At 46.5% G+C, this 21421-nt stretch overlaps 1 protein-coding gene across 1 annotated transcript in view; it reads left to right on the top strand.

Moving 5' to 3' along the window:
• LOC109895271 (immunoglobulin superfamily DCC subclass member 4) overlaps positions 1-21421 on the top strand; it is a 62164-nt gene that overhangs the window by 9206 nt on the left and 31537 nt on the right. The window contains exon 2 of the mRNA XM_031830816.1: positions 11610-11930. Within this exon, the coding sequence (XP_031686676.1) occupies positions 11610-11930 (321 nt within the window). The remainder of the gene's footprint in view (positions 1-11609; positions 11931-21421) is intronic.

The following is a 21421-nucleotide window of genomic DNA, read 5'->3' as shown; positions in this document are numbered from 1 at the left end:
TTAGTGTTTCCCAACTTCTCCATTGTTGTCGTTTGGTCTAGACCAAGACAAGGTACATAGACGGAGCAGAACGAATATGACCCCCACTGCGTGAAATTTAAGGCAATATGCAGTATATTCCTTGTCGTATCCCAGAAATGGACTTGCCATAGGGCAGTTTTGGCAAATGCCAGACAGGCTGGTCCATCTTCAGTCCAGTGGGCCTGTCTAGTTGCGTAGAATGATCATTATTTGGCTAATAATGCGAGCCTAGAGGAAAAATGGGGACTTAAACAAGAGCCAGAGAGAGATATTAATGTGTGTGCTTTACCTCTTCGCCCTACTCTAGAGAGTGGCGACAGTGATTCCGTTTTTCTCCGAGAAGGATCTGATAACATTATACCCCACTTCAGCAGACCGTCGGTGTCGCAGATAAAGCTATCAGGTTAAATGTGTAGACAATTGTGAGATATGTTTGGTTGTATAAAATTGTCAGCATGTCAATGTTATTGTACGTGGAGCTCCCTAGTGCGTGGTGAAACTGGAGAGTCCCTCCCTGTCCACCTTGGTTTATGGTTGCCTGGGACTTTCCTCCTCCTTGTTGCTGCAATGTTTGACAACTGATTTTAATGACCATTCATCCTATGCATACCTGTTATGATAAATGTCTTTATTGTACAGTTATTCATTTATATACAATATCGGGAATTTGTGTAATAATTATGAGATTTGGATATTAGCAGGTACCTTTTCCAAAGCCACACAGTTGATATAGATGTTTTCAACTACTGTAGTTACGCCACTTGGACCACATTGTTTTAAAAAACACACAAAAAACCCGATTTGATATTCCTGTGAGTGGGTGGGTAGGCAGGCGTAAGCCCTTTGTCTTCATGCACATAAAGTATTTTATTTTATGCTGACACACACACACACACACAAACAGGGGCAAACGCATGTTCCAACGTCCTGCTGATCGTCAGACTATTTGCACAGTGCTATCAATCAGCCCATCTGTCTCTGTCCACCCATTCTGTGGGGCTGGCGCAGTGCACATAATGTTCCCTGCTCCTGTGGGTACGTACACATGTTCACACTAGAGGTCGACTGATTCATCGGAATGGTCGATTTAATTAGGGCCAATTTCAAGTTTTCATAACAATTGGAAATCTGTATTTTTGGACACTGACTTGGCATTTTTTTTTAAATGGTATTATTATTATAAAAACATCGTTTTACACCTTTATTTAAAACTTCTTATGGCTGCAGGGGCAGTATTGAGTAGCTTGGATGAAAGGTGCCCAGAGTAAACGGCCTGCTCCTCAGTCCCAGTTGCTAATATATGCATATTATTATTAGTATTGGACAGAAAACACTCTGAAGTTTCTAAAACTGTTTGAATGATGCCTGTGAGTATAGCATAACTCATGTGGCAGGCAAAAACCTGAGAAGAAATCCAAACAGGAAGTGGAAAATCTGAGGTCGGTCGATTTTTCAAGCCTGCCCCTATTGAATATACAGTAGGGCTTCCACTAGATGTCAACTGTCTTTAGAAACTTGAATGAGGCTTCTACTGTGTTTTGGAGCCGGATGGGAGCTCTTTGAGTCAGTGGTCTGGCAGAGAGCCAGGTCCTGGTCACCTGCATTTCTCATGATAGCGACCTGCGTTCCATGGCTTCTCTACAGACATAGGAATTCTCCGGTTGGAACTTTATTGAAGATTTATGATGATAACATCCTAAAGATTGATTCTACACTTAGTTTGACAAGATTCTTCGACCTGTAATATAACTTTTTGAAGTTTTCGTCCCGACTTTCGGCTGGACCTGCATGAGCGTTTGGACTTGTTAAACCGGGTGAAAAGCAGGGCCCACTTAGCTTGACTGGAATTGAGACACTTGGCAGTGTTGAGATATTCCAGGTTCTTGTGATCCGCCTATACAAGGAATGGATGTTCCTTTCCCTCCAACTCCTCCAAAGCCATCTTCACCGCGAGAAGCTCATGATTTCCAACATCGGAATTCCTCTCCATGGCATTGAGGTGATGGGAGAAGAGGTCGAAGGCAGAACGCTGGGACAGGACAACCCCAAATCCGACATCCGAAGCATCGGCCTCCACCATGAACTGACGGGACGGGTCAGGATGAACTAATATGGAAGCTGTGGTGAAGCGATGCATGAGGTCCCGGAACGCCCGGTCAGCAGCTGGGGACCACGTGAACGGAACCTTGGGAGAGTTGAGTGCGGTCAAGGGGGATGCCAGGATGCTGTAGCACCAGATAAAGTGACAATAAAAGTTGGCATATCCCAGGAAACATTGCAGCTGCACTCATAGGCTGGGGCCAATCCACCGTTGCTCTCACCTTCCCAGAATCCATTTGTACATTCCCTGCAGCGATGATGTAACCAAGGAAGGGGATGGGGCGGCAGGGTAGCCTAGTGGTTAGAGCGTTGGACTAGTAACTGGAAGGTTGGAAGTTCAAACCCCCGAGCTGACAAGGTACAAATGTCGTTCTGCCCCTGAACAGGCAGTTAACCCACTGTTTCTAGGCCTTCATTGAAAATAAAAATGTGTTCTTAACTGACTTGCCTAGTTAAATAAAGGTTAAAAAAAATGTTGGAGCGATGGAATTCGCATTTCTCCGCTTTCACAAAAAGCTGGTTCTCCAGGAGGCGCTGGAGGACCTGTCCGACTTGTGTTCTTGTGCTTGAGTGGAAGAAAACAAGGATGTCGTCGAGGTAGATTAAGACGAACTGGTTCAACATGTCGTGAAGAATGTCATTGACCAGGGCCTGGAACACTGCTGGGGCATTGTTAAGGTCAAATGGCATGACCAGATAGTCATAGTTACTGCTGGCCGTGTGGAGGGCAGTCTTCTAGTCGCACCCCCCCATATCCTCACCAGGTGGTAGGAGTTCCACAGGTCCAACTTGGAGAAAACAGTGGCCCCTGGAGCTGCTCGGAGGTCAAGGTGATGAGTGGTAGCGGGTATCAGTGGTTCACCATGATGTCATTGAGGCCCCGGTAGTCGATGCAAGGCTGCAGGGTTTTGTCCTTCTTCTCCACAGATGAACCATGCGCTGGCGGGGGAGGCAGAAGGACGGATACACCCTACAGCTAGGGAGTCCTCAATGTAGGTCTCCATAGCCTTGGTCTCCGGACCCGACAGAGAGTACAGTCTTCCATGGGGCGATGTCGTACCTGGGAGAGGGTCGATCCCGCAGTCATATGGTCAGTGCGGAGGAAGTGAAAACCTCCCGGAGAGAGGTGGCAGAGTTCCGGGGCAACTTCCGAGCCCACCAGAAGACGTCCCAGAGTAGGCTGCGCTGATTTCAGGCAATGGGCGTGGCAGAACAGGCTCCAGCCCATGATGGCACCATCAGTCCAGTCAATAAGGGGATTGTGTCGCTGGAGCCAAGAGAATCCCAATACCACGGGAACCTGAGGAGACTTAATTATCATGAATCAGATAGCCTTGCTGAGGTTCCCTGACACTCGTAGGTTGATGGCAGTGGTATTGTGGGTGACCCGGGCCTGTAGAGCGTCCATCCAGCACGCTAACGTCCATGGGAATGGAGAAGGGCTGAGTGGAGATGCCCAACTTGGAAGTCAGGGTAGCGTCCATAAAACTCTCATTGGCCCCAGAGTCGATGAGTACCCAGAGAAATTTCGACTGGTTCCCCCACAGTAGGATGGCATGGAAAGTAGTGCGCGTAAGGGGAGAGGAAAAGTTCTCCATATGGACCGCCAGAGTACTCGCCCCTACTGGTGAGCCTGGTAATTTTAGTGGACAAGAGGACACAAAATGACCAGTATTCCATCAATACAGGCAACTCTTCGTGTGAAGCCGGTGTAGACGTTCGGCTGGGGACAGCCTAGCTCTGCCTAGTTGCATCAGCTGTGGAAGACGTGATTCGGCAGACTTTGGAGACTCTGGAGGGCAACGGAGACCAGGTGGAATCCTTGGGCGGGCGTGTGGAATCGTCCCCTTTCTCCTTCCTGCGTTCCCGTAACCGCCCATTGATCCGGATGGCCAAGGCAAGGAGTCAAGATCCGTCGGTAGTTCCTGGGCTGCTAGTTCATCCTTAACCTCCTCCGATACCCCGTGCAGGAATGTGTCGAACAGCGAATCCGGGTTCCAGGCACTCTCAGCTGCCAACATGCGCAAATCCACTGCGTATTCTGCCACACTGCGGGAGTCTTGACGAAGCTGCAGTAACTTCCGGGCAGTCTCTCTCCCGGACCATGGGGAATGAAAAACGAGCTCCTCCAGACTGAAGCATACGGCCGACTATTGTTCCCACACAGCCGTAACCCAGGCGAGAGCCCTCCCGGAAAACAGCGTGATGAGATACGCTATATTCAAGTGATCTGGGGAGAAGGAGGAGGTCTGCAGCTCGATGATGAGAAAACACTGTACAAGAAACGCCCGACAGGTTCCCGACTCTCCAGCGAAGCGTTCCCGGGGGAGGTAAGAGGGGCTCAAGAAACTGGGGTGGCTGGAGAGGCTGTGTTGCTAACAGCCGGGTTACTAAGGGGCTGGGGGGTGACCGTCGTGGTAGGCTGCCTGACAGACAACCTGTGGAATTGCTCCAGCAAAGTGTTCAATGCGCGGTCACGGCCACGGTATGGAATCCTCCATAAGACCACGAAGGAACTCCTTGTTCCTTCCAAGGGTGGCTCCTTGGGAGGAGACGGCGTTGCGGAACTGGTCCAGGTCTGCTTGGTCCGTCATGGCCAGTTCGTACAGTCAAGGCTCAGGAGAAGACCTAGATGCAGTCAGTTTCTGCTCGACTGAGGGACCTTACAGTATGTGTGGGGTACAGAGATGCGGTAGTCATTAAAACAATTATGTAAAACACTATTACTGCACACAGTGACTCCATGCAACATATTATGTGACTTATTAAGCATATTTTTAATTATGAACTTATTTAGGCTTGCCTTAACAAAGGAGTTGAATACTGATTGACTCGAGACATTTCAGCTTTTCATTTTTAATTCATTTGAAAAAGATTCTAAAAACATAATTCCCACTTTGACATTTTGGCAGATTGTGTAGTGTCATGACGTGTCCGTTTCTGGATGTAGATCGTGACCCTCTCTCACTCTTTCTCCTAAACCAGGTTTAGTAGCTCAGGTCATAAATACTGGATAGAAACTACCATGCAGTATTCAGAGAGAGAACAAAGGACTTCACTTGGCCAAACTCCTAAATCCCCAAAATGGGAGAATTAAACATTCTTTATACTTTTGAGAATGTGGGAATGATCAGTGGGTACTTAAGGGACAGTTATGACGAGTGTGTTTCATTCGGTGATCTCATGAAGGACAGGAAACACGCATAACTGTATTTCTTAAAGTGTTGTAAACCTGACAGCTGGGAAAACATCTAAATATTGTGAAACGTATGTGATTAAACATGTAATGTGATGTTTAACTTCTAAACGAGAGTATGGAGTTTCATATAAATATGAACTATTCAGTGGCCATGCCCACCTGAGAATAGACATTACGTCAGCATCATGGACTGCCCTTTTCTACTGAAACGCATAAAACCCACTCCTGATTAAATTCAAACCCTGGTGTAAGCTAAGGTTGCAAATGGTTGAATTTCTAAGACCAAAACATGCCGGGTAATGCTGGTGTGTGAAGTGGTTTAAACTACAACTCTACCAAAGGACAAGACTATACCACGTGGATCATCGGTTACACGGCTGGAAATGGTTAAACTCAGAGGCTATAGATTCCTACAGAATAAGAGCAAATCTTGAACACAAATTACTAGTCTGCAGCTAGAAATGACGTAAACCTAGGACGAAAATACAGACAACCGCAGACGCATCTGAAGTATCCATTCCAACTACATACAACCACGAAGACTTTATGACTTCAATGAAAGTTCACCAGAGACTCTGATGAACCCTACAGGACGATCAATGATTCCAAGAGAGAACATACGGGCGTAAATATACATTGCATATATTCTCGAATGAGCAGATGTTCACGTGCAAAGGATTAGCATTTCAATGAATAGAATTATAGTGTCTTATACTCTCTAGTGAATCCATGTTGGATTTCCCACTCTTTCTACTTCCTGGTGTGAATACTGTCTGAAGGCACTGTATGTAGATATAGGTTAGGGGTGAAGTGACTAGGCAACAGGATATTATAATAATAAGCAGTAGCAGCAGCGTATGTGTTGAGTCAAAAGAGTAAGTACAAGGGGAGGGGGGGGGGCAATGCAGATAGTCCAGGTAGCTATTTGGTTAACTATTTGGCAGTCTTATGGCTTGGGGATAGAAGCTGTTCAGAGTCCTGTTGGTTCCAGGCTTCAGTACCGCTTGTCATGAGGTAGCAGAGGGAACAGTCTATGACTTGGGTGGCTGGAGTCTTTGACAAGTTTTTAGGGCCTGGATGGCAGGGAGCTCTGCCCCAGTGTACCGGGCACTACCCTCTGTCATAGCAGTGGGGTGCTGAGGGCGTTGCAGCACCCCCTAAAATATCAGGAATATTTTTTTTAAATTAATAAATACAAATAATTGTGCACTGGGCCTTTACTAGTCATTTACTAGCAGACTGATGTAGCCGTCTGTAGCGTGGGCATATAGCCGTCTGTAGCGTGGGCATATAGCCGTCTGTAGCGTGGGCATATAGCCGTCTGTAGCGTGGGCATATAGCCGTCTGTAGCGTGGGCATATAGCCGTCTGTAGCGTGGGCATATAGCCGTCTGTAGCGTGGGCATATAGCCGTCTGTAGCGCTAAATTGCAGCACCCCCACCACCATCTTCCCACAGAAGCACTTAGCGCTTTGCGGTCAGATGCACAGCAGTTGCCATACCAAGTGGTTATACCAAGTGGCAACCAATCAAGATGCTCTTAGTTACCAATTTGGTAATGGAATTACGAATTTTACAGGAATTACCAAGAAATCTGTAATTGCTACAATCGGAAATCATAATAGTGACAAACCACATTTGGGTCACCTGCTACTGTCCTCCCTTCCACTGGCATACTGTTGTGTTCAGCTCATAACTGTTTTCTTTGTGTTTCTGTTGTCTGGTGGTCAAACCAAGAGTGTTATAACAGTATGAGCCTGGACAAACTCCCTTTCTCTCTTCCCTCCAGTTAATGTCACCTCTGCAAGCTCTTCCTGACACCTACCCGTGAGCCCCTCTCTTTCCACTTACTCTAACTAGCATTCTCACCCACTGAGCACCGACCATGGCTGGTAGGCCGCGAATTGGTAGGTCACACAAGCTCACAGAACGGGGCACCAAGTGCTGAAGTGCGTAGCGAGTAAAAATAGTCTGTCCTCGGTTCCAACACTCACTACCGAGTTCCAAACTGCCTCTGGAAGCAAAGTCGGTACAATAACTGTTCATCAGGAGCGTCATGAAATGGGTTTCCATGGCCGAGCAGCACACACAAGCTTAAGATCACCATGCGCAATACCAAGTGTTGGCTGGAGTGGTGTAAAGCTCGCCGCTATTGGACTCTGGAGCAGTGGAAACGTGTTCTCTGGAGTGATGAATCCCGTTTCCCCATCTGGCAGTCCAACGGATGAGTCTGGGTTCGGCGGATGCCAGGAGAACGCTACCTGCCCCAATGCATAGTGTCAACTGTAAAGTTTGGTGGAGGAGGAATAATGGTCTTGAGTTGTTTTTCATGGTTTGGGCTAGGTCACTTAGTTCCAGTGGAGGGAAATCTTAACACTACAGCATACAATGAAATTCTAGACAATTCTGTGCTTCCAACTTTGTGGCAACAGTTTGGGTGAAGTCCTTCCCTGTTTCAGCATGACAATGCCCTCGTGCACAAAGCAAGGTCCATACAGAAATGTTTTGTCAAGATCGGTGTGGAAGAACTTGACTGGCCTGCACAGAGCCCTGACTTCAAGCCCATCGAACACCTTTGGGATGAATTAACACCGACTTGTGAGCCAGGCCTAATCGCCCAACATCAGTGCCCGACCTCACTAATGTTCTTGTGGCTGAATGAAAGCAAGTCCCAGCAACAACATCTAGTGGAAAGCCTTTCCAGAAGAGTGGAGGCTATCTTCTAAAATCAATATGCTCATTTCCCCCATCAGAGTTGTTGCCATCAAATTGACTTGTTGCTGATAAAGGTATGTGCGTAAATACATAGTGCACATAAAAAAAACTTTTGTGGTTAAATTCCCATTAACTGAATAAAAAAAATACAAGTTAAATGGGTTTCTATGGCATTATTAACTCTGCCTACTTTAGGGTTTTGTCCCTAAAAATGTTCCGTATGTATAGCGAATCTGCCCAATCTGGTATTGGCACATGCGCTCTAGCCAACAGCTCAGAAATACAGTGCGGGTATAGCCTACATGATGAGATTATTATTATCAAAGGTGCAAAATAGTTTATATTTGTCAAGCGGCAGCCAAGCATCTATCATCATGTCACCAGAATAAGACCCTCAATATTTATTGGAAAGGAGCATCAAGCTCATCACCGTGTACTTTCACCACCCTGTGAAGTTCATCACTTATTTAATCTGTAGTTTAATAAACTGCATTGTTTCCCGAGTCGTAGTGGGAGGATCACACACCATATCACTTGACTCCAAGTTTACTTCGATATGAGGGTTTTTATATCAACATTTGAGCATAAATGCGTTTCCAGTGACCATTCATATTTTTTTGGACACACATATCCCACCTTGTCTAGCATATTTGGTTTTGTCAACATTTTGAAAGTTTACCAACAAATTAGCTGTTTCCATCAGGCCTGTCATTTTTTTTATCCGACATGTAGCAACTTTACTCGCATAACCAGTTTTCCATCCAAACTTTTTTCATGTCAAGCGATTTTGAGGATGCTGGAATTATATTTTGGACGAACCTCCACATGCCTGCAGGAGACTTTTGAAGCAGCCTAATCAGATGAATACATTGTGACTGTGTCACAATCGCCGTCGTTGTGGAACCAAGGTGCAGCATGGTGAGCGTACATTTCTTTATTTGATAAATGTCGCCTACAAAACAAGGACACGACCGTGAAGCTTACTTTGGCTATAATGCCACTAACAAAGACAACTACCCACAAATACCAAAGGAAAAAGGCTGCCTAAGTATGATTCCCAATCAGAGACAACGATAGACAGCTGTCCCTGATTGAGAACCATACCCGGCCAAAACATAGAAATAAAGAACATAGAGTTTACCACCCGAGTCACACCTTGACCAACCAAACATAGAGAAAAAAAAGATCTCTGCGGTCAGGGCGTGACATACTGGTTGTGTTTATGACACATAAAAGGTTATACATTTTAAAAGTTAAATTACAAATATCTAGGCTATATTAAGGCGTTAAATTCTAGGTGTTTGAGGAATAGCCGCCAGGATTGGAGAGGAGGAAGAGCGCATGTTAAACTTGTCGGGAGCATGTGGCCACATTACTGTATGACGATTTGGGTGAATGATGATGCGCAACAAACACAGCATCTCGGTATCAGAAGTAAAAACGCAGCAAGACGGACCTGCTACGGTGCCTTTCTAGACCTTGCAGAGAGTAGACCAACAACTGATCCAAATGGAATGAAACATTCAAATCACAGGGCTTTTGCGCCATTATTCAATTATTTTTTTTTTACTGAAGCCTAGATTCGAATTTTGTACTCGCTTGAAAACAATAGTGCAATTATTCGTTACATTGTGGTGTTGTAGGCTAGTCTAGGATAATTGTGTTGTCCCTTAACAAGATCAATAGCAGGGGCTTTTTGAGCTGCGTGTCTCATGTCTGCTGTTCTTTCATGCTCAATGATGCACCTGGCCTCTCCGCTGCCTATCAACTATTCCTATATGTGCTTGTGGATTCACATTGAATATGTATGCAGCTTTGGATGCCTGGTATGATTGCTAGTTAGCCTATTGCAGATCTGGACAAACGATCCACCTACCACTATTGTCACTATGAATGATGGCTAGAGGGCAGGATAGACAGACTGGTAGACTATACTGACCTTTGGTATCGTAAAAAATAGCATGTGGATTAAGCATAGTGCATAAGGGAAGTACCAATGCACCTTGATATAGCAGATGAGAGACTGTGGCTAGGATGGAATTTATATACATTATATAGTAAAACCTGCAAAAGAGCAATGTTATCCAGGGAAAAAAACATTTGGGGGGGTAAATATTTCTGTGGAATTTTTTAAATTAGTATTTGTGTATAGAGTTGTATAGTTTGTGAAGGAGCTCCATGCCATGTTGTCCATTCACCATGGCTCAGTATGAATGCCCAGCAGGGGTCTTCTGGAGTGGACCCCAGACCCCTTAGCCCCGACTCTACTGCACATGCTCAGATGGATACCTCATAGCCCCCCTACTCAACATCCGTACTGGACAGGCATAACATCTCTGAGTGATGATAACTGTGTGTCAGTGCAGTAATATGTTGCGGTTGTGGTCTGTCTCTCTTCACAGGGTGGTTGATGTGATTAATGTAGCCAGAGGTGGTAGTGTGGGTCATTGTGTGTATGTGGGGTAATGGCTTCCACACAGAATGATCCAGTAAAACCTCTGGCAGTGAGCAGGGAAATGGCAGCAAATGGTTTAATGACTTAATAAGACATAATTAGTGTAAATGGAGGAGAAGAGAGCGGAGCAGTGGAGGTGAGCTGGGGTGACTGAGTGCCTTGGCTACAGCAGCCAGGCATACAGCAGTCGGCCCTCTTTTTATTAGCTGATGAAAAGTAGGCCAACTCCTCTGTGTTTATTCATCCCAGGATCACCTCTGGATAACAGCACACTGCTGCTTTCAGGTGCTATCTCTTTCTCTCTCTCACACACACACAACAAAAAACATATGCCCACAAATAGGGACAATGGAGTATTGTGTGTGTGTTGTGTTTGTGTGGCAGATGTATGCCAATCGCCAGTAGTGGAGGCTTTGAGAGCATTACCCTGCTCTGAGACAGGGGTGGAGTGTCAGCCCCCATTTAATCAAGGAAACAATTCCATCTCCCATTAAGTTAATTAATCCAAGGCCTCGCTCAAAACAGAACCAGAAGGAAACCCACCCGGAACACTACTGTGTGTGTGTGGGGGGGGGGTACATGCTACGAGACAGTTCTATACGGTACATTGTGTGTAGATTCCATTTTTTTATTTAATACATTTTAAAATAAGGTTGTAATGTAACAAAATGTAGAAAAAGGGATGGGGTCTGAATACTTTTCGAATTCACTGTATAAATCCTCATCTGTTGCTTGCAATATGCTGTGTTTTTGATCTGGGAATAGTCTGACTTCAAAATCTATGATTGTTGGTTGTTGTTTGCCCAACACTTTTCTGGACATATTACAACTCCGTAAACCTGACAGTACACAGGTTGATCAACAGGAGGTGAAGTTCACCTATGACGCTGTAAACGGGGATATGCATACAGCCAAAGATGAACACTGGAATGTACAAAGTACAGGGAAGAACCATAGAGCGTTCTAAAGAGAAGCCGTTGTGTTGCGTGTTTTGTAGCATTCCTTATCTCCCTCCTCCATCTCTCACGCGGACCTGTCTCCCCATGCACACTAATCTCAGACCACTTATGTCAGGATTTGGAGTCTAACTCTCTCTCTTCCCCCTGCTCTCCCGCTCTAGAGAAGCCTGTGACGGTGGAGCTGAGCTGTGGGGCGGGGCCTGTCGTCGTGGTGCTGGAGCCGGGACAGCCCCTGCTGCTGGACTGTCACCTGGGGGCCACGTCCCTGGACACGCCCCTCAACGTCACCTGGCTGCAGAATGGGCTCCCCGTACTGGAGGGGGAGGGGGACTCCCTCAGGACCCTGGCCAACGGCTCACTGCTGGTGCTGCCCACCTCTGTGGATGGCCGGACGCCTCAAGGGGTGGAGGGGGGCTACAGCTGTGTGAGCGCCGGCCCTTTTGGAGCTCTGACCAGCCGTACCATCACCGTTCACCTGGCCAGTGAGTACTACTATTTCTCAGACAGGGCGGGGCTGTGCCCGCTCAACTCCACCAGGGTCAGACTCACATGGAATGGCATGATGGTCTGGTGTCCCAACATAGGAGCACAGCCACATTCCTCAGGGGGATTTCCGTGCTTGGTTCTCCTCTGTCTCAGACAAGGGTTTGATTGTGTGGCTGGTCAGCCACACCGGTGGTGTCCTGGGAACGGGTATCAAATCAAAGGACATTTTATTAGTCACATACACATGGTTAGCAGATGTGATTGGTCACATACACATGGTTAGCAGATGTGATTGGTCACATACACATGGTTAGCAGATGTTAATACGAGTGTAGTGAAATGCTTGTGCTTCTAGTTCCGACAGTGCAGTAATATCTAACAAATTCACAACTACTACCTTATACACACAAATGTAAAGGGATGAATAAGAATATATACATATAAATATATGAGCGTTGGCCGTGCGCCATAGGCAAGATGCAGTAGATGGTATAGAGTACAGTATATACAGTGGGGCAAAAAAGTATTTAGTCAGCCACCAATTGTGCAAGTTCTCCTCTTAAAAAGATGAGAGGCCTGTAATTTTCATCATAGGTATACTTCAACTATGACAGACAAAATGAGAAAAAAAATCCAGAAAATCACATTGTAGGATTTTTAATGAATTTATTTGCAAATTATGGTGGAAAATTTTACTTTTTGGTAAAAACTCAACTCGTCGTGTTTGGAGGACAAAGAATGCTGAGTTGCATCCAAAGAACACCATACCTACTGTGAAGCATGGAGGTGGAAACATCATGCTTTGGGGCTGTTTTTCTGCAAAGGGACCAGGACGACTGATCCGTGTAAAGGAAAGAATGAATGGGGCCATGTATCGTGAGATTTTGAGTGAAAACCTCCTTCCATCAGCAAGGGCATTGAAGATGAAACGTGGCTGGGTCTTTCAGCATGACAATGATCCCAAACACACCGCCCGGGCAATGAAGGAGTGGCTTCGTAAGAAGCATTTCAAGCCACAAAACATCACTGCTCTAGAGGAGATCTGCATGGAGGAATGGGCCAAAATACCAGCAACAGTGTGTGAAAACCTTGTGAAGACTTACAGAAAACGTTTGACCTCTGTCATTGCCAACAAAGGGTATATAACAAAGTATTGAGAAACTTTTGTTGTTGACCAAATACTTATTTTCCACCATCATTTGCAAATAAATTCATTAAAAATCCTACAATGTGATTTTCTGGATTTTTGCCCCTCATTTTGTCTGTCATAGTTGAAGTGTACCTATGATGAAAATTACAGGCCTCTCATCTTTTTAAGTGGGAGAACTTGCACAATTGGTGGCTGACTAAATACTTTTTGCCCCACTGTCTGTAATAATTATTAAAGTGAGTAGTGATCCATTTATTTAAGTGGCCAATAATTTCAAGTCTGCATGTAGGCAGCAGACTCTGTGTTAGTGCTGGCTATTATACAGTCTGATGACCTTGAGATAGAAGCTGTTTTTCAGTCTCTCGGGCCGAGCTTTGATGCAGCTGTACTGACCTCGCCTTCTGGATGGTAGCGGTTGTGAACAGGCAGTAGCTCTGGTGTCCTTGAGGATCTTTTTGGCCTTCCTGTGACATCGGGTGCTGTAGGTGTCCTGGAGGGCAGGTAGTTTGCCCCCGGTCATGTGTTGTGCAGATCGCACCTCCCTCTGGAGATCCCTGCGGTTGTGTGTGGGCGATGCAGTTGCCGTACATGGCAGTGATGCAGCTTGACAGGATGCTCTCAATTGTGCATCTGTACAAGTTTGTGAGCATTTTAGGTGACAAGTCAAATTTCTTCAGCCTCCTGAGGTTGAAAAGGCGCAACAGCGCCTTCTTCACCACACTGTCTGTGTGGGTGCACCATTTCAGTTTGTCTGTGACGTGTACGACGAGGAACTTAAAACGTTCCACCTTCTCCACTGCTGTCCCGTCGAAGTGGATATGAGGGTGCTCCTTCTGCTGTTTCCTGACGTCCATGATCATCTCCTTTGAGGTTGTTTTACTGAAACCACACTCCGAGTGCCCTCACTCCTGCCCAGTCATGTGAAATCCATAGATCATTTTTTTCAATTGACTGATTTATTTATTTATTTATTACATGAACTGTAAGTCTTAAAAATGATTGCATGTTGCATTTCTATTTTGGTTCAGTATATTACTCTAGCATGGGCTATGCTGCAGTAAATGTAGGCCTACCTGTCACAAGAAAAAAAAGTGACCGTGATGAGATGACAGGTCTACATGCATTGTGAAGTGAGATGGGCTGTCTGTCCCTGAGCATTGATGATTCATCATGCAGAGAAAAGAGAGAAGGCCGTAGAGAAGGTAGATGTAGACACTCCATCTGCTGTTACCTAAGTCCACAATCATCTCCTTTGTTCAGTTCCGTTGAGTGAGAGGTTATTTTCCTGACACCACACTCTAAGGGCCCTCACCTCCTCCTTGTAGACCATCTCGTCGTTGTTGGTAATCAAGCCTACCACTGTAGTGTTGTCTGCAAACTTGATGATTGAGTTGGAAGAGTGCATGGCCACGAAGTCATGGGTGAACAAGGAGTACAGGAGAGGGCTGAGAATGCACCCTTGTGGTGCCCCTGTGTTGAGGATCAGAAGGGTGGAGGTGTTGTTTCCTACCCTCACCACCTGGGGGCGGCCAAGTCCAGGACGTGATTGAGACCCAGGGTCTCGAGTTTAAATCTAATCAAATCAAATCAAATTTTATTTGTCACATACACATGGTTAGCAGATGTTAATGGGAGTGTAGCGAAATGCTTGTGCTTCTAGTTCCGACAATGCAGTAATAACGAACAAGTAATCTAACTAACAATTCCAAAAAAACTACTGTCTTATACACAGTGTAAGGGGATAAAGAATATGTACATAAGGATATATGAATGAGTGATGGTACAGAGCAGCATAGGCAAGATACAGTAGATGATATCGAGTACAGTATATACATATGAGATGAGTATGTAAACCAAGTGGCATAGTTAAAGTGGCTAGTGATACATGTATTACATAAGGATGCAGTCGATGATATAGAGTACGTATGCATATGAGATGAATAATGTAGGGTAAGTAACATTATATAAGGTAGCATTGTTTAAAGTGGCTAGTGATATATTTACATCATTTCCCATCAATTCCCATTATTAAAGTGGCTGGAGTAGAGTCAGTGTCATTGACAGTGTGTTGGCAGTAGCCACTCAATGTTAGTGGTGGCTGTTTAACAGTCTGATGGCCTTGAGATAGAAGCTGTTTTTCAGTCTCTCGGTCCCAGCTTTGATGCACCTGTACTGACCTCGCCTTCTGGATGACAGCGGGGTGAACAGGCAGTGGCTCGGGTGGTTGATGTCCTTGATGATCTTTATGGCCTTCCTGTAGCATCGGGTGGTGTAGGTGTCCTGGAGGGCAGGTAGTTTGCCCCCGGTGATGCGTTGTGCAGATCTCACTACCCTCTGGAGAGCCTTACGGTTGAGGGCGGTGCAGTTGCCATACCAGGCGGTGATACAGCCCGCCAGGATGCTCTCGATTGTGCATCTGTAGAAGTTTGTGAGTGCTTTTGGTGACAAGCCGAATTTCTTCAGCCTCCTGAGGTTGAAGAGGCGCTGCTGCGCCTTCCTCACGATGCTGTCTGTGTGAGTGGACCAATTCAGTTTGTCTGTGATGTGTATGCCGAGGAACTTAAAACTTGCTACCCTCTCCACTACTGTTCCATCGATGTGGATAGGGGGGTGTTCCCTCTGCTGTTTCCTGAAGTCCACAATCATCTCCTTAGTTTTGTTGACGTTGAGTGTGAGGTTATTTTCCTGACACCACACTCCGAGGGCCCTCACCTCCTCCCTGTAGGCGGTCTCGTCGTTGTTGGTAATCAAGCCTACCACTGTTGTGTCGTCCGCAAACTTGATGATTGAGTTGGAGGCGTGCGTGGCCACGCAGTCGTGGGTGAACAGGGAGTACAGGAGAGGGCTCAGAACGCACCCTTGTGGGGCCCCAGTGTTGAGGATCAGCGGGGAGGAGATGTTGTTGCCTACCCTCACCACCTGGGGGCGGCCCGTCAGGAAGTCCAGTACCCAGTTGCACAGGGCGGGGTCGAGACCCAGGGTCTCGAGCTTGATGATGAGCTTGGAGGGTACTATGGTGTTGAATGCCGAGCTGTAGTCGATGAACAGCATTCTCACATAGGTATTCCTCTTGTCCAGATGGGTTAGGGCAGTATGCAGTGTGGTTGAGATTGCATCGTCTGTGGACCTATTTGGGCGGTAAGCAAATTGGAGTGGGTCTAGGGTGTCAGGTAGGGTGGAGGTGATATGGTCCTTGACTAGTCTCTCAAAGCACTTCATGATGACGGATGTAAGTGCTACGGGGCGGTAGTCGTTTAGCTCAGTTACCTTAGCTTTCTTGGGAACAGGAACAATGGTGGCCCTCTTGAAGCATGTGGGAACAGCAGACTGGTATAGGGATTGATTGAATATGTCCGTAAACACACCGGCCAGCTGGTCTGCGCATGCTCTGAGGGCGCGGCTGGGGATGCCGTCTGGGCCTGCAGCCTTGCGAGGGTTAACACGTTTCAATGTCTTACTCACTTCGGCTGCAGTGAAGGAGAGACCGCATGTTTTCGTTGCAGGCCGTATCAGTGGCACTGTATTGTCCTCAAAGCGGGCAAAAAAGTTATTTAGTCTGCCTGGGAGCAAGACATCCTGGTCCGTGACTGGGCTGGGTTTCTTCCTGTAGTCCGTGATTGACTGTAGACCCTGCCACATGCCTCTTGTGTCTGAGCCGTTGAATTGAGATTCTACTTTGTCTCTGTACTGGCGCTTAGCTTGTTTGATAGCCTTGCGGAGGGAATAGCTGCACTGTTTGTATTCAGTCATGTTACCAGACACCTTGCCCTGATTAAAAGCAGTGGTTCGCGCCTTCAGTTTCACACGAATGCTGCCATCAATCCACGGTTTCTGGTTAGGGAATGTTTTAATCGTTGCTATGGGAACGACATCTTCAACGCACGTTCTAATGAACTCGCACACCGAATCAGCGTATTCGTCAATGTTGTTGTCTGACGCAATACGAAACATCTCCCAGTCCACGTGATGGAAGCAGTCTTGGAGTGTGGAGTCAGCTTGGTCAGACCAGCGTTGGACAGACCTCAGCGTGGGAGCTTCTTGTTTTAGTTTCTGTCTGTAGGCAGGGATCAACAAAATGGAGTCGTGGTCAGCTTTTCCGAAAGGGGGGCGGGGCAGGGCCTTATATGCGTCGCGGAAGTTAGAGTAACAATGATCCAGGGTCTTTCCACCCCTGGTTGCGCAATCGATATGCTGATAAAATTTAGGGAGTCTTGTTTTCAGATTAGCCTTGTTAAAATCCCCAGCTACAATGAATGCCGCCTCCGGATAAATCGTTTCCAGTTTGCAGAGAGTTAAATAAACTTAGTTCAGAGCCATCGATGTGTCTGCTTGGGGGGGGGGATATATACGGCTGTGATTATAATCGAAGAGAATTCTCTTGGTAGATAATGCGGTCTACATTTGATTGTGAGGAATTCTAAATCAGGTGAACAGAAGGATTTGAGTTCCTGTATGTTTCTTTCATCACACCATGTCACGTTAGTCATAAGGCATACGCCCCCGCCCCTCTTCTTACCAGAAAGATGTTTGTTTCTGTCGGCGCGATGCGTGGAGAAACCCGCTGGCTGCACCGCTTCGGATAGCGTCTCTCCAGTTAGCCATGTTTCCGTGAAGCAGAGAACGTTAGTCTCTGATGTGCCTCTGGAATGCTACCCTTGCTCGGATTTCATCAACCTTGTTGTCAAGAGACTGGACATTGGCAAGAAGAATGCTAGGGAGTGGTGCACGGTGTGCCCGTCTCCGGAGTCTGCCCAGAAGACCGCTTCGTTTCCCTCTTTTTCTGAGTCGTTTTTTTGGGTCGCTGCATGTAATCCACTCCGTTGGACTGGTTGTAAGGCAGAACACAGGATCCGCATCGCGAAAAACATATTCTTGGTCGTACTGATGGTGAGTTGACGCTGATCTTATATTCAGTAGTTCTTCTCGGCTGTATGTAATGAAACCTAAGATGACCTGGGGTACTAGTGTAAGAAATAACACGTAAAAAAACAAAAAACTGCATAGTTTCCTAGGAACGCGAAGCGAGGCGGCCATCTCTGTCGGCGCCGGGAATGTTGTAATGACAAGTTTGGAGGGTGCTATGGTGTTAAATGCTGAGCTGTAGTCAATGAACAGCATTCTTACGTAGGTATTCCTCTTGTCCAGATGGGATAGGGCAGTGGGCAGTGTGCAGTGTGATGGCGATTGTGTTGTCTGGACCCATTGGGCGGTAAGCAAATTGGAGTGGGTCTAAGGTATCAGTTATGGTGGAGGTGATATGATCCTTGACTAGTCTCTCAAAGCACTTCATGATGACTGAAGTGAGCGCTACGGGGCGATCATCATTTAGCTCAATTACCTTAGTTTTCTTGTGTACAGGAACAATTTTGGCCATCTTGAAGCATGTGGGCACAGCAGACTGGGATAGGGATTGATTGAATATGTCCGTAAACACACCAACCGGCTGGCCTGCGCATGTTCGCAGGATGAGGCTGGGGATGCCGTCTGTGCCGGCAGCCTTGCGAAGGTTAACACGTTTAAATGTTTTACTCACGTTTGCCACGGTGAAGGAGAGCCCGCAGGCTTTGGTAGCGGGCCGTGTCAGTGGCATTGTATTGTCCTCAATGCGAGCAAATAAGTTTAATTTGTCTGGGAGCAAGACATTGATGTCCGTGACGGGGCTGGCTTTTTGTAATCCGTGATAGACTGTAGACCCTGCCACATACGTCTCGCACCTGAGCCGTTGAATTGCAACTCTACTTTGTCTCAATACTGACACTTTTGCTTGTTTTACTGCCTTGCGGAGGGAATAGCTACACTTTGTATTTGGTCATGTTTTCAGTCGCCTTGCTATGATTAAAAGCTGTGGTTTGCATTTTCAGTTCTGCGAAAATGCTGCCATCAATCCACAGTTTCTGGTTAGGGAAGGTTTTAATAGTCACAGTGGGTACAACATCACCGATGCACTTGCTAATAGACTTGCTCACCTAGTCAGTGTATACGTCTATGTTGTTGTTCGAGGCTACCCGGAACATTTCCCAGTCCACGTGATCTAAGCAATCTTGAAGCGTGGAATCGGATTGGTCAGACCAGCGTTGGATAGACCTGAGCACGGGCGTTTCCTGTTTTAGTTTCTGTCTATAAGCTGGGAGAAACTAAATGGAGTCATGGTCAGATTTTCCGGAGGCAGGACGGGGGAGGGCTTTGTATGCATCGCGGAAGTTAGAGTAACAATGGTCCAGAATGCTACCAGCTCGTGTCGCGCATTCGATATGCTGATAGAATTTAGGAAGCCTTGTTCTCAGATTAGTTTTGTTAAAATCCCCAGGATGTTGTGCTCGCCTTCTAAGTCTGACCAGTAGTCTTCTCCGTCTGCCTCTCCTGCGGCGACCGTGTTGTTTTGGGTCGGCCTCTGGGATTAGATCCCATGTCCAGGGTGGAGGTCTGAACAAAGGATCCGCTTCGGGAAAGTCGTATTCCTGGTCGTAATGTTGGTAAGTTGACATCGCTTTTATATCCAATAGTTCTTCCTGGCTGTATGTAATAACACTTGAGCTTTTCTGGGCTAACAATGTAATTAATAATACATTAAAAAAACAAATTACTGCATAGTTTCCTAAGGACCTGAAGCGAGGCGACCATCTCCGTCGACGCCATTCTACCTATCCATACCGGTGGTGTCCTGGGAACCGGTAGGCTCTGGTTAGCTTTGTGTAGAATAGGACTGTATCCTCTCCTTTTGTCAGCTGTCACATGCCCATTTATGAGGATGCCTTGTTTGGGGGGGGAACAAGGGGACAATGAGGGAGGGAGGTGAAGAACGAGAGGGATGGAGGGAAGAAGGTGACTGAGGACTTTAAGATGGATGGCGGGAGGGAGGTGGCTGAGGAGTTAGGATTGGTGAAAAGAGAAGGAAGTAGTAGAGGAGGATACATTGGGGTTGTAGGGAAGGTGGGAGATTTGGGTGGGAGGTGACTGAGGAGTTTGAGATGGTGAAGTCAGAGGCTGTTCTGAGAGAGACTAATAAGTGTGTCCTTCAGAAGGTGTCTGTGGAGGGAGCTGGTAAATGTAATGTGCTGTAGACTGCTACTGCTGTGAGATGGATGGGCTGCTGGAGACAGGCAAGGCCAGGAGCCTGCATGCAATGGGCCTCAACGAGCACACTGACATTGAGCAGAGAGAGGCCCATGTCTGTCTGTCTCATGACTTTACCACCACCAATTAGGAGGCAGAACAAGATCACATGAGAGAAATGAGTGACGGTCCTTTGTCTTTAATACTCTAAACATGTTTTATGTGCATGGCTGTTCTGAATGCTCCCTTCACGTGACTTTGTCCAAAAAGCGAGCGAGTCAGTTAAAGAGAGGGAGGGGGGAGAAAGAGGTACATCGCGGTAGTGGAGGAGGGGAGGAGAGGACATGCCGACAGACGTGCCGAAAGACGGGAAGACATGCCGACAGACGGGAAGCCATGTGTTGTGGTCGGAGAGTACAAGGGGAGGGGAAGAAAGTTGCAATCTGATCACTGAGGGGGCAGAGACCGAAAGAGGGAGAGAGAGGAGGACGGGGGGGCATAGAGAGAACAGGAACAGACAGAGAAGGGAGAGACTAAAGATAAACGTGCTATGGATTGAACTCATATAGAGCACAAGACATGCTAACAGATTTAGTAGATACAGTAATCTATTTCATCTGGTCCATTCACTCAGTAAGTTAATCATTAGCTCAGTTGGCCACAACAGTTACAAGTGCTAGCTTACTTTACAGTATTGGATGACCTGTTATCTATCTAGCTGCTCTGTGGAGCGCTGCTCTGTGTGCTCATTGAGAAACTTTGCTCCATTTGGGCTTTGTGTGTGTGTGTGGGGGGGGGGGGGGGGGGGCATGACAGGTGCTGAGCTTATTTGTGCTGTTAGTCAGCTAATAATATGTGGCTTTCTGAAGAACTTTGCCATGTGAGATTCTTCTCAGAAGTAGTTGTGATAGATTTATGTTTGGTCGCTAGGTAGGATTAGCCCTTACATGTGTTATGAAGCATGGCTAATCATTTTTAAATCAGTTAAATGTTTATTATTAAGTGCATGTCTGGGCCTTTTACAGTCCAATGCAGAAATTAGGAACAACTTCAGGATGTAAGGATGTGACCTTTTCCACAAGTGCTTTATGTATGGCTTTATGTCTAGTCTGTCACAGCGGTTTGGTGAGAATACAATTTGAAGGTAATCTTGGATATGTATGTTCAGTTCTTTAGGACTGCAGGCTGGACAGAACAGCTTGCAACCCTGAAGCTGATTGGTGAGGTAGTCCGAGCTCTTGTGTTCCCCCATAATGCCCCAACTCAGTATGGCCTGAGGTCAGG

This window comes from Oncorhynchus kisutch, linkage group LG8 (assembly GCF_002021735.2).
Source record: "Oncorhynchus kisutch isolate 150728-3 linkage group LG8, Okis_V2, whole genome shotgun sequence".
Lineage (NCBI taxonomy): Eukaryota > Metazoa > Chordata > Actinopteri > Salmoniformes > Salmonidae > Oncorhynchus > Oncorhynchus kisutch.
This window is presented reverse-complemented; position numbering and strand designations above follow the sequence as displayed.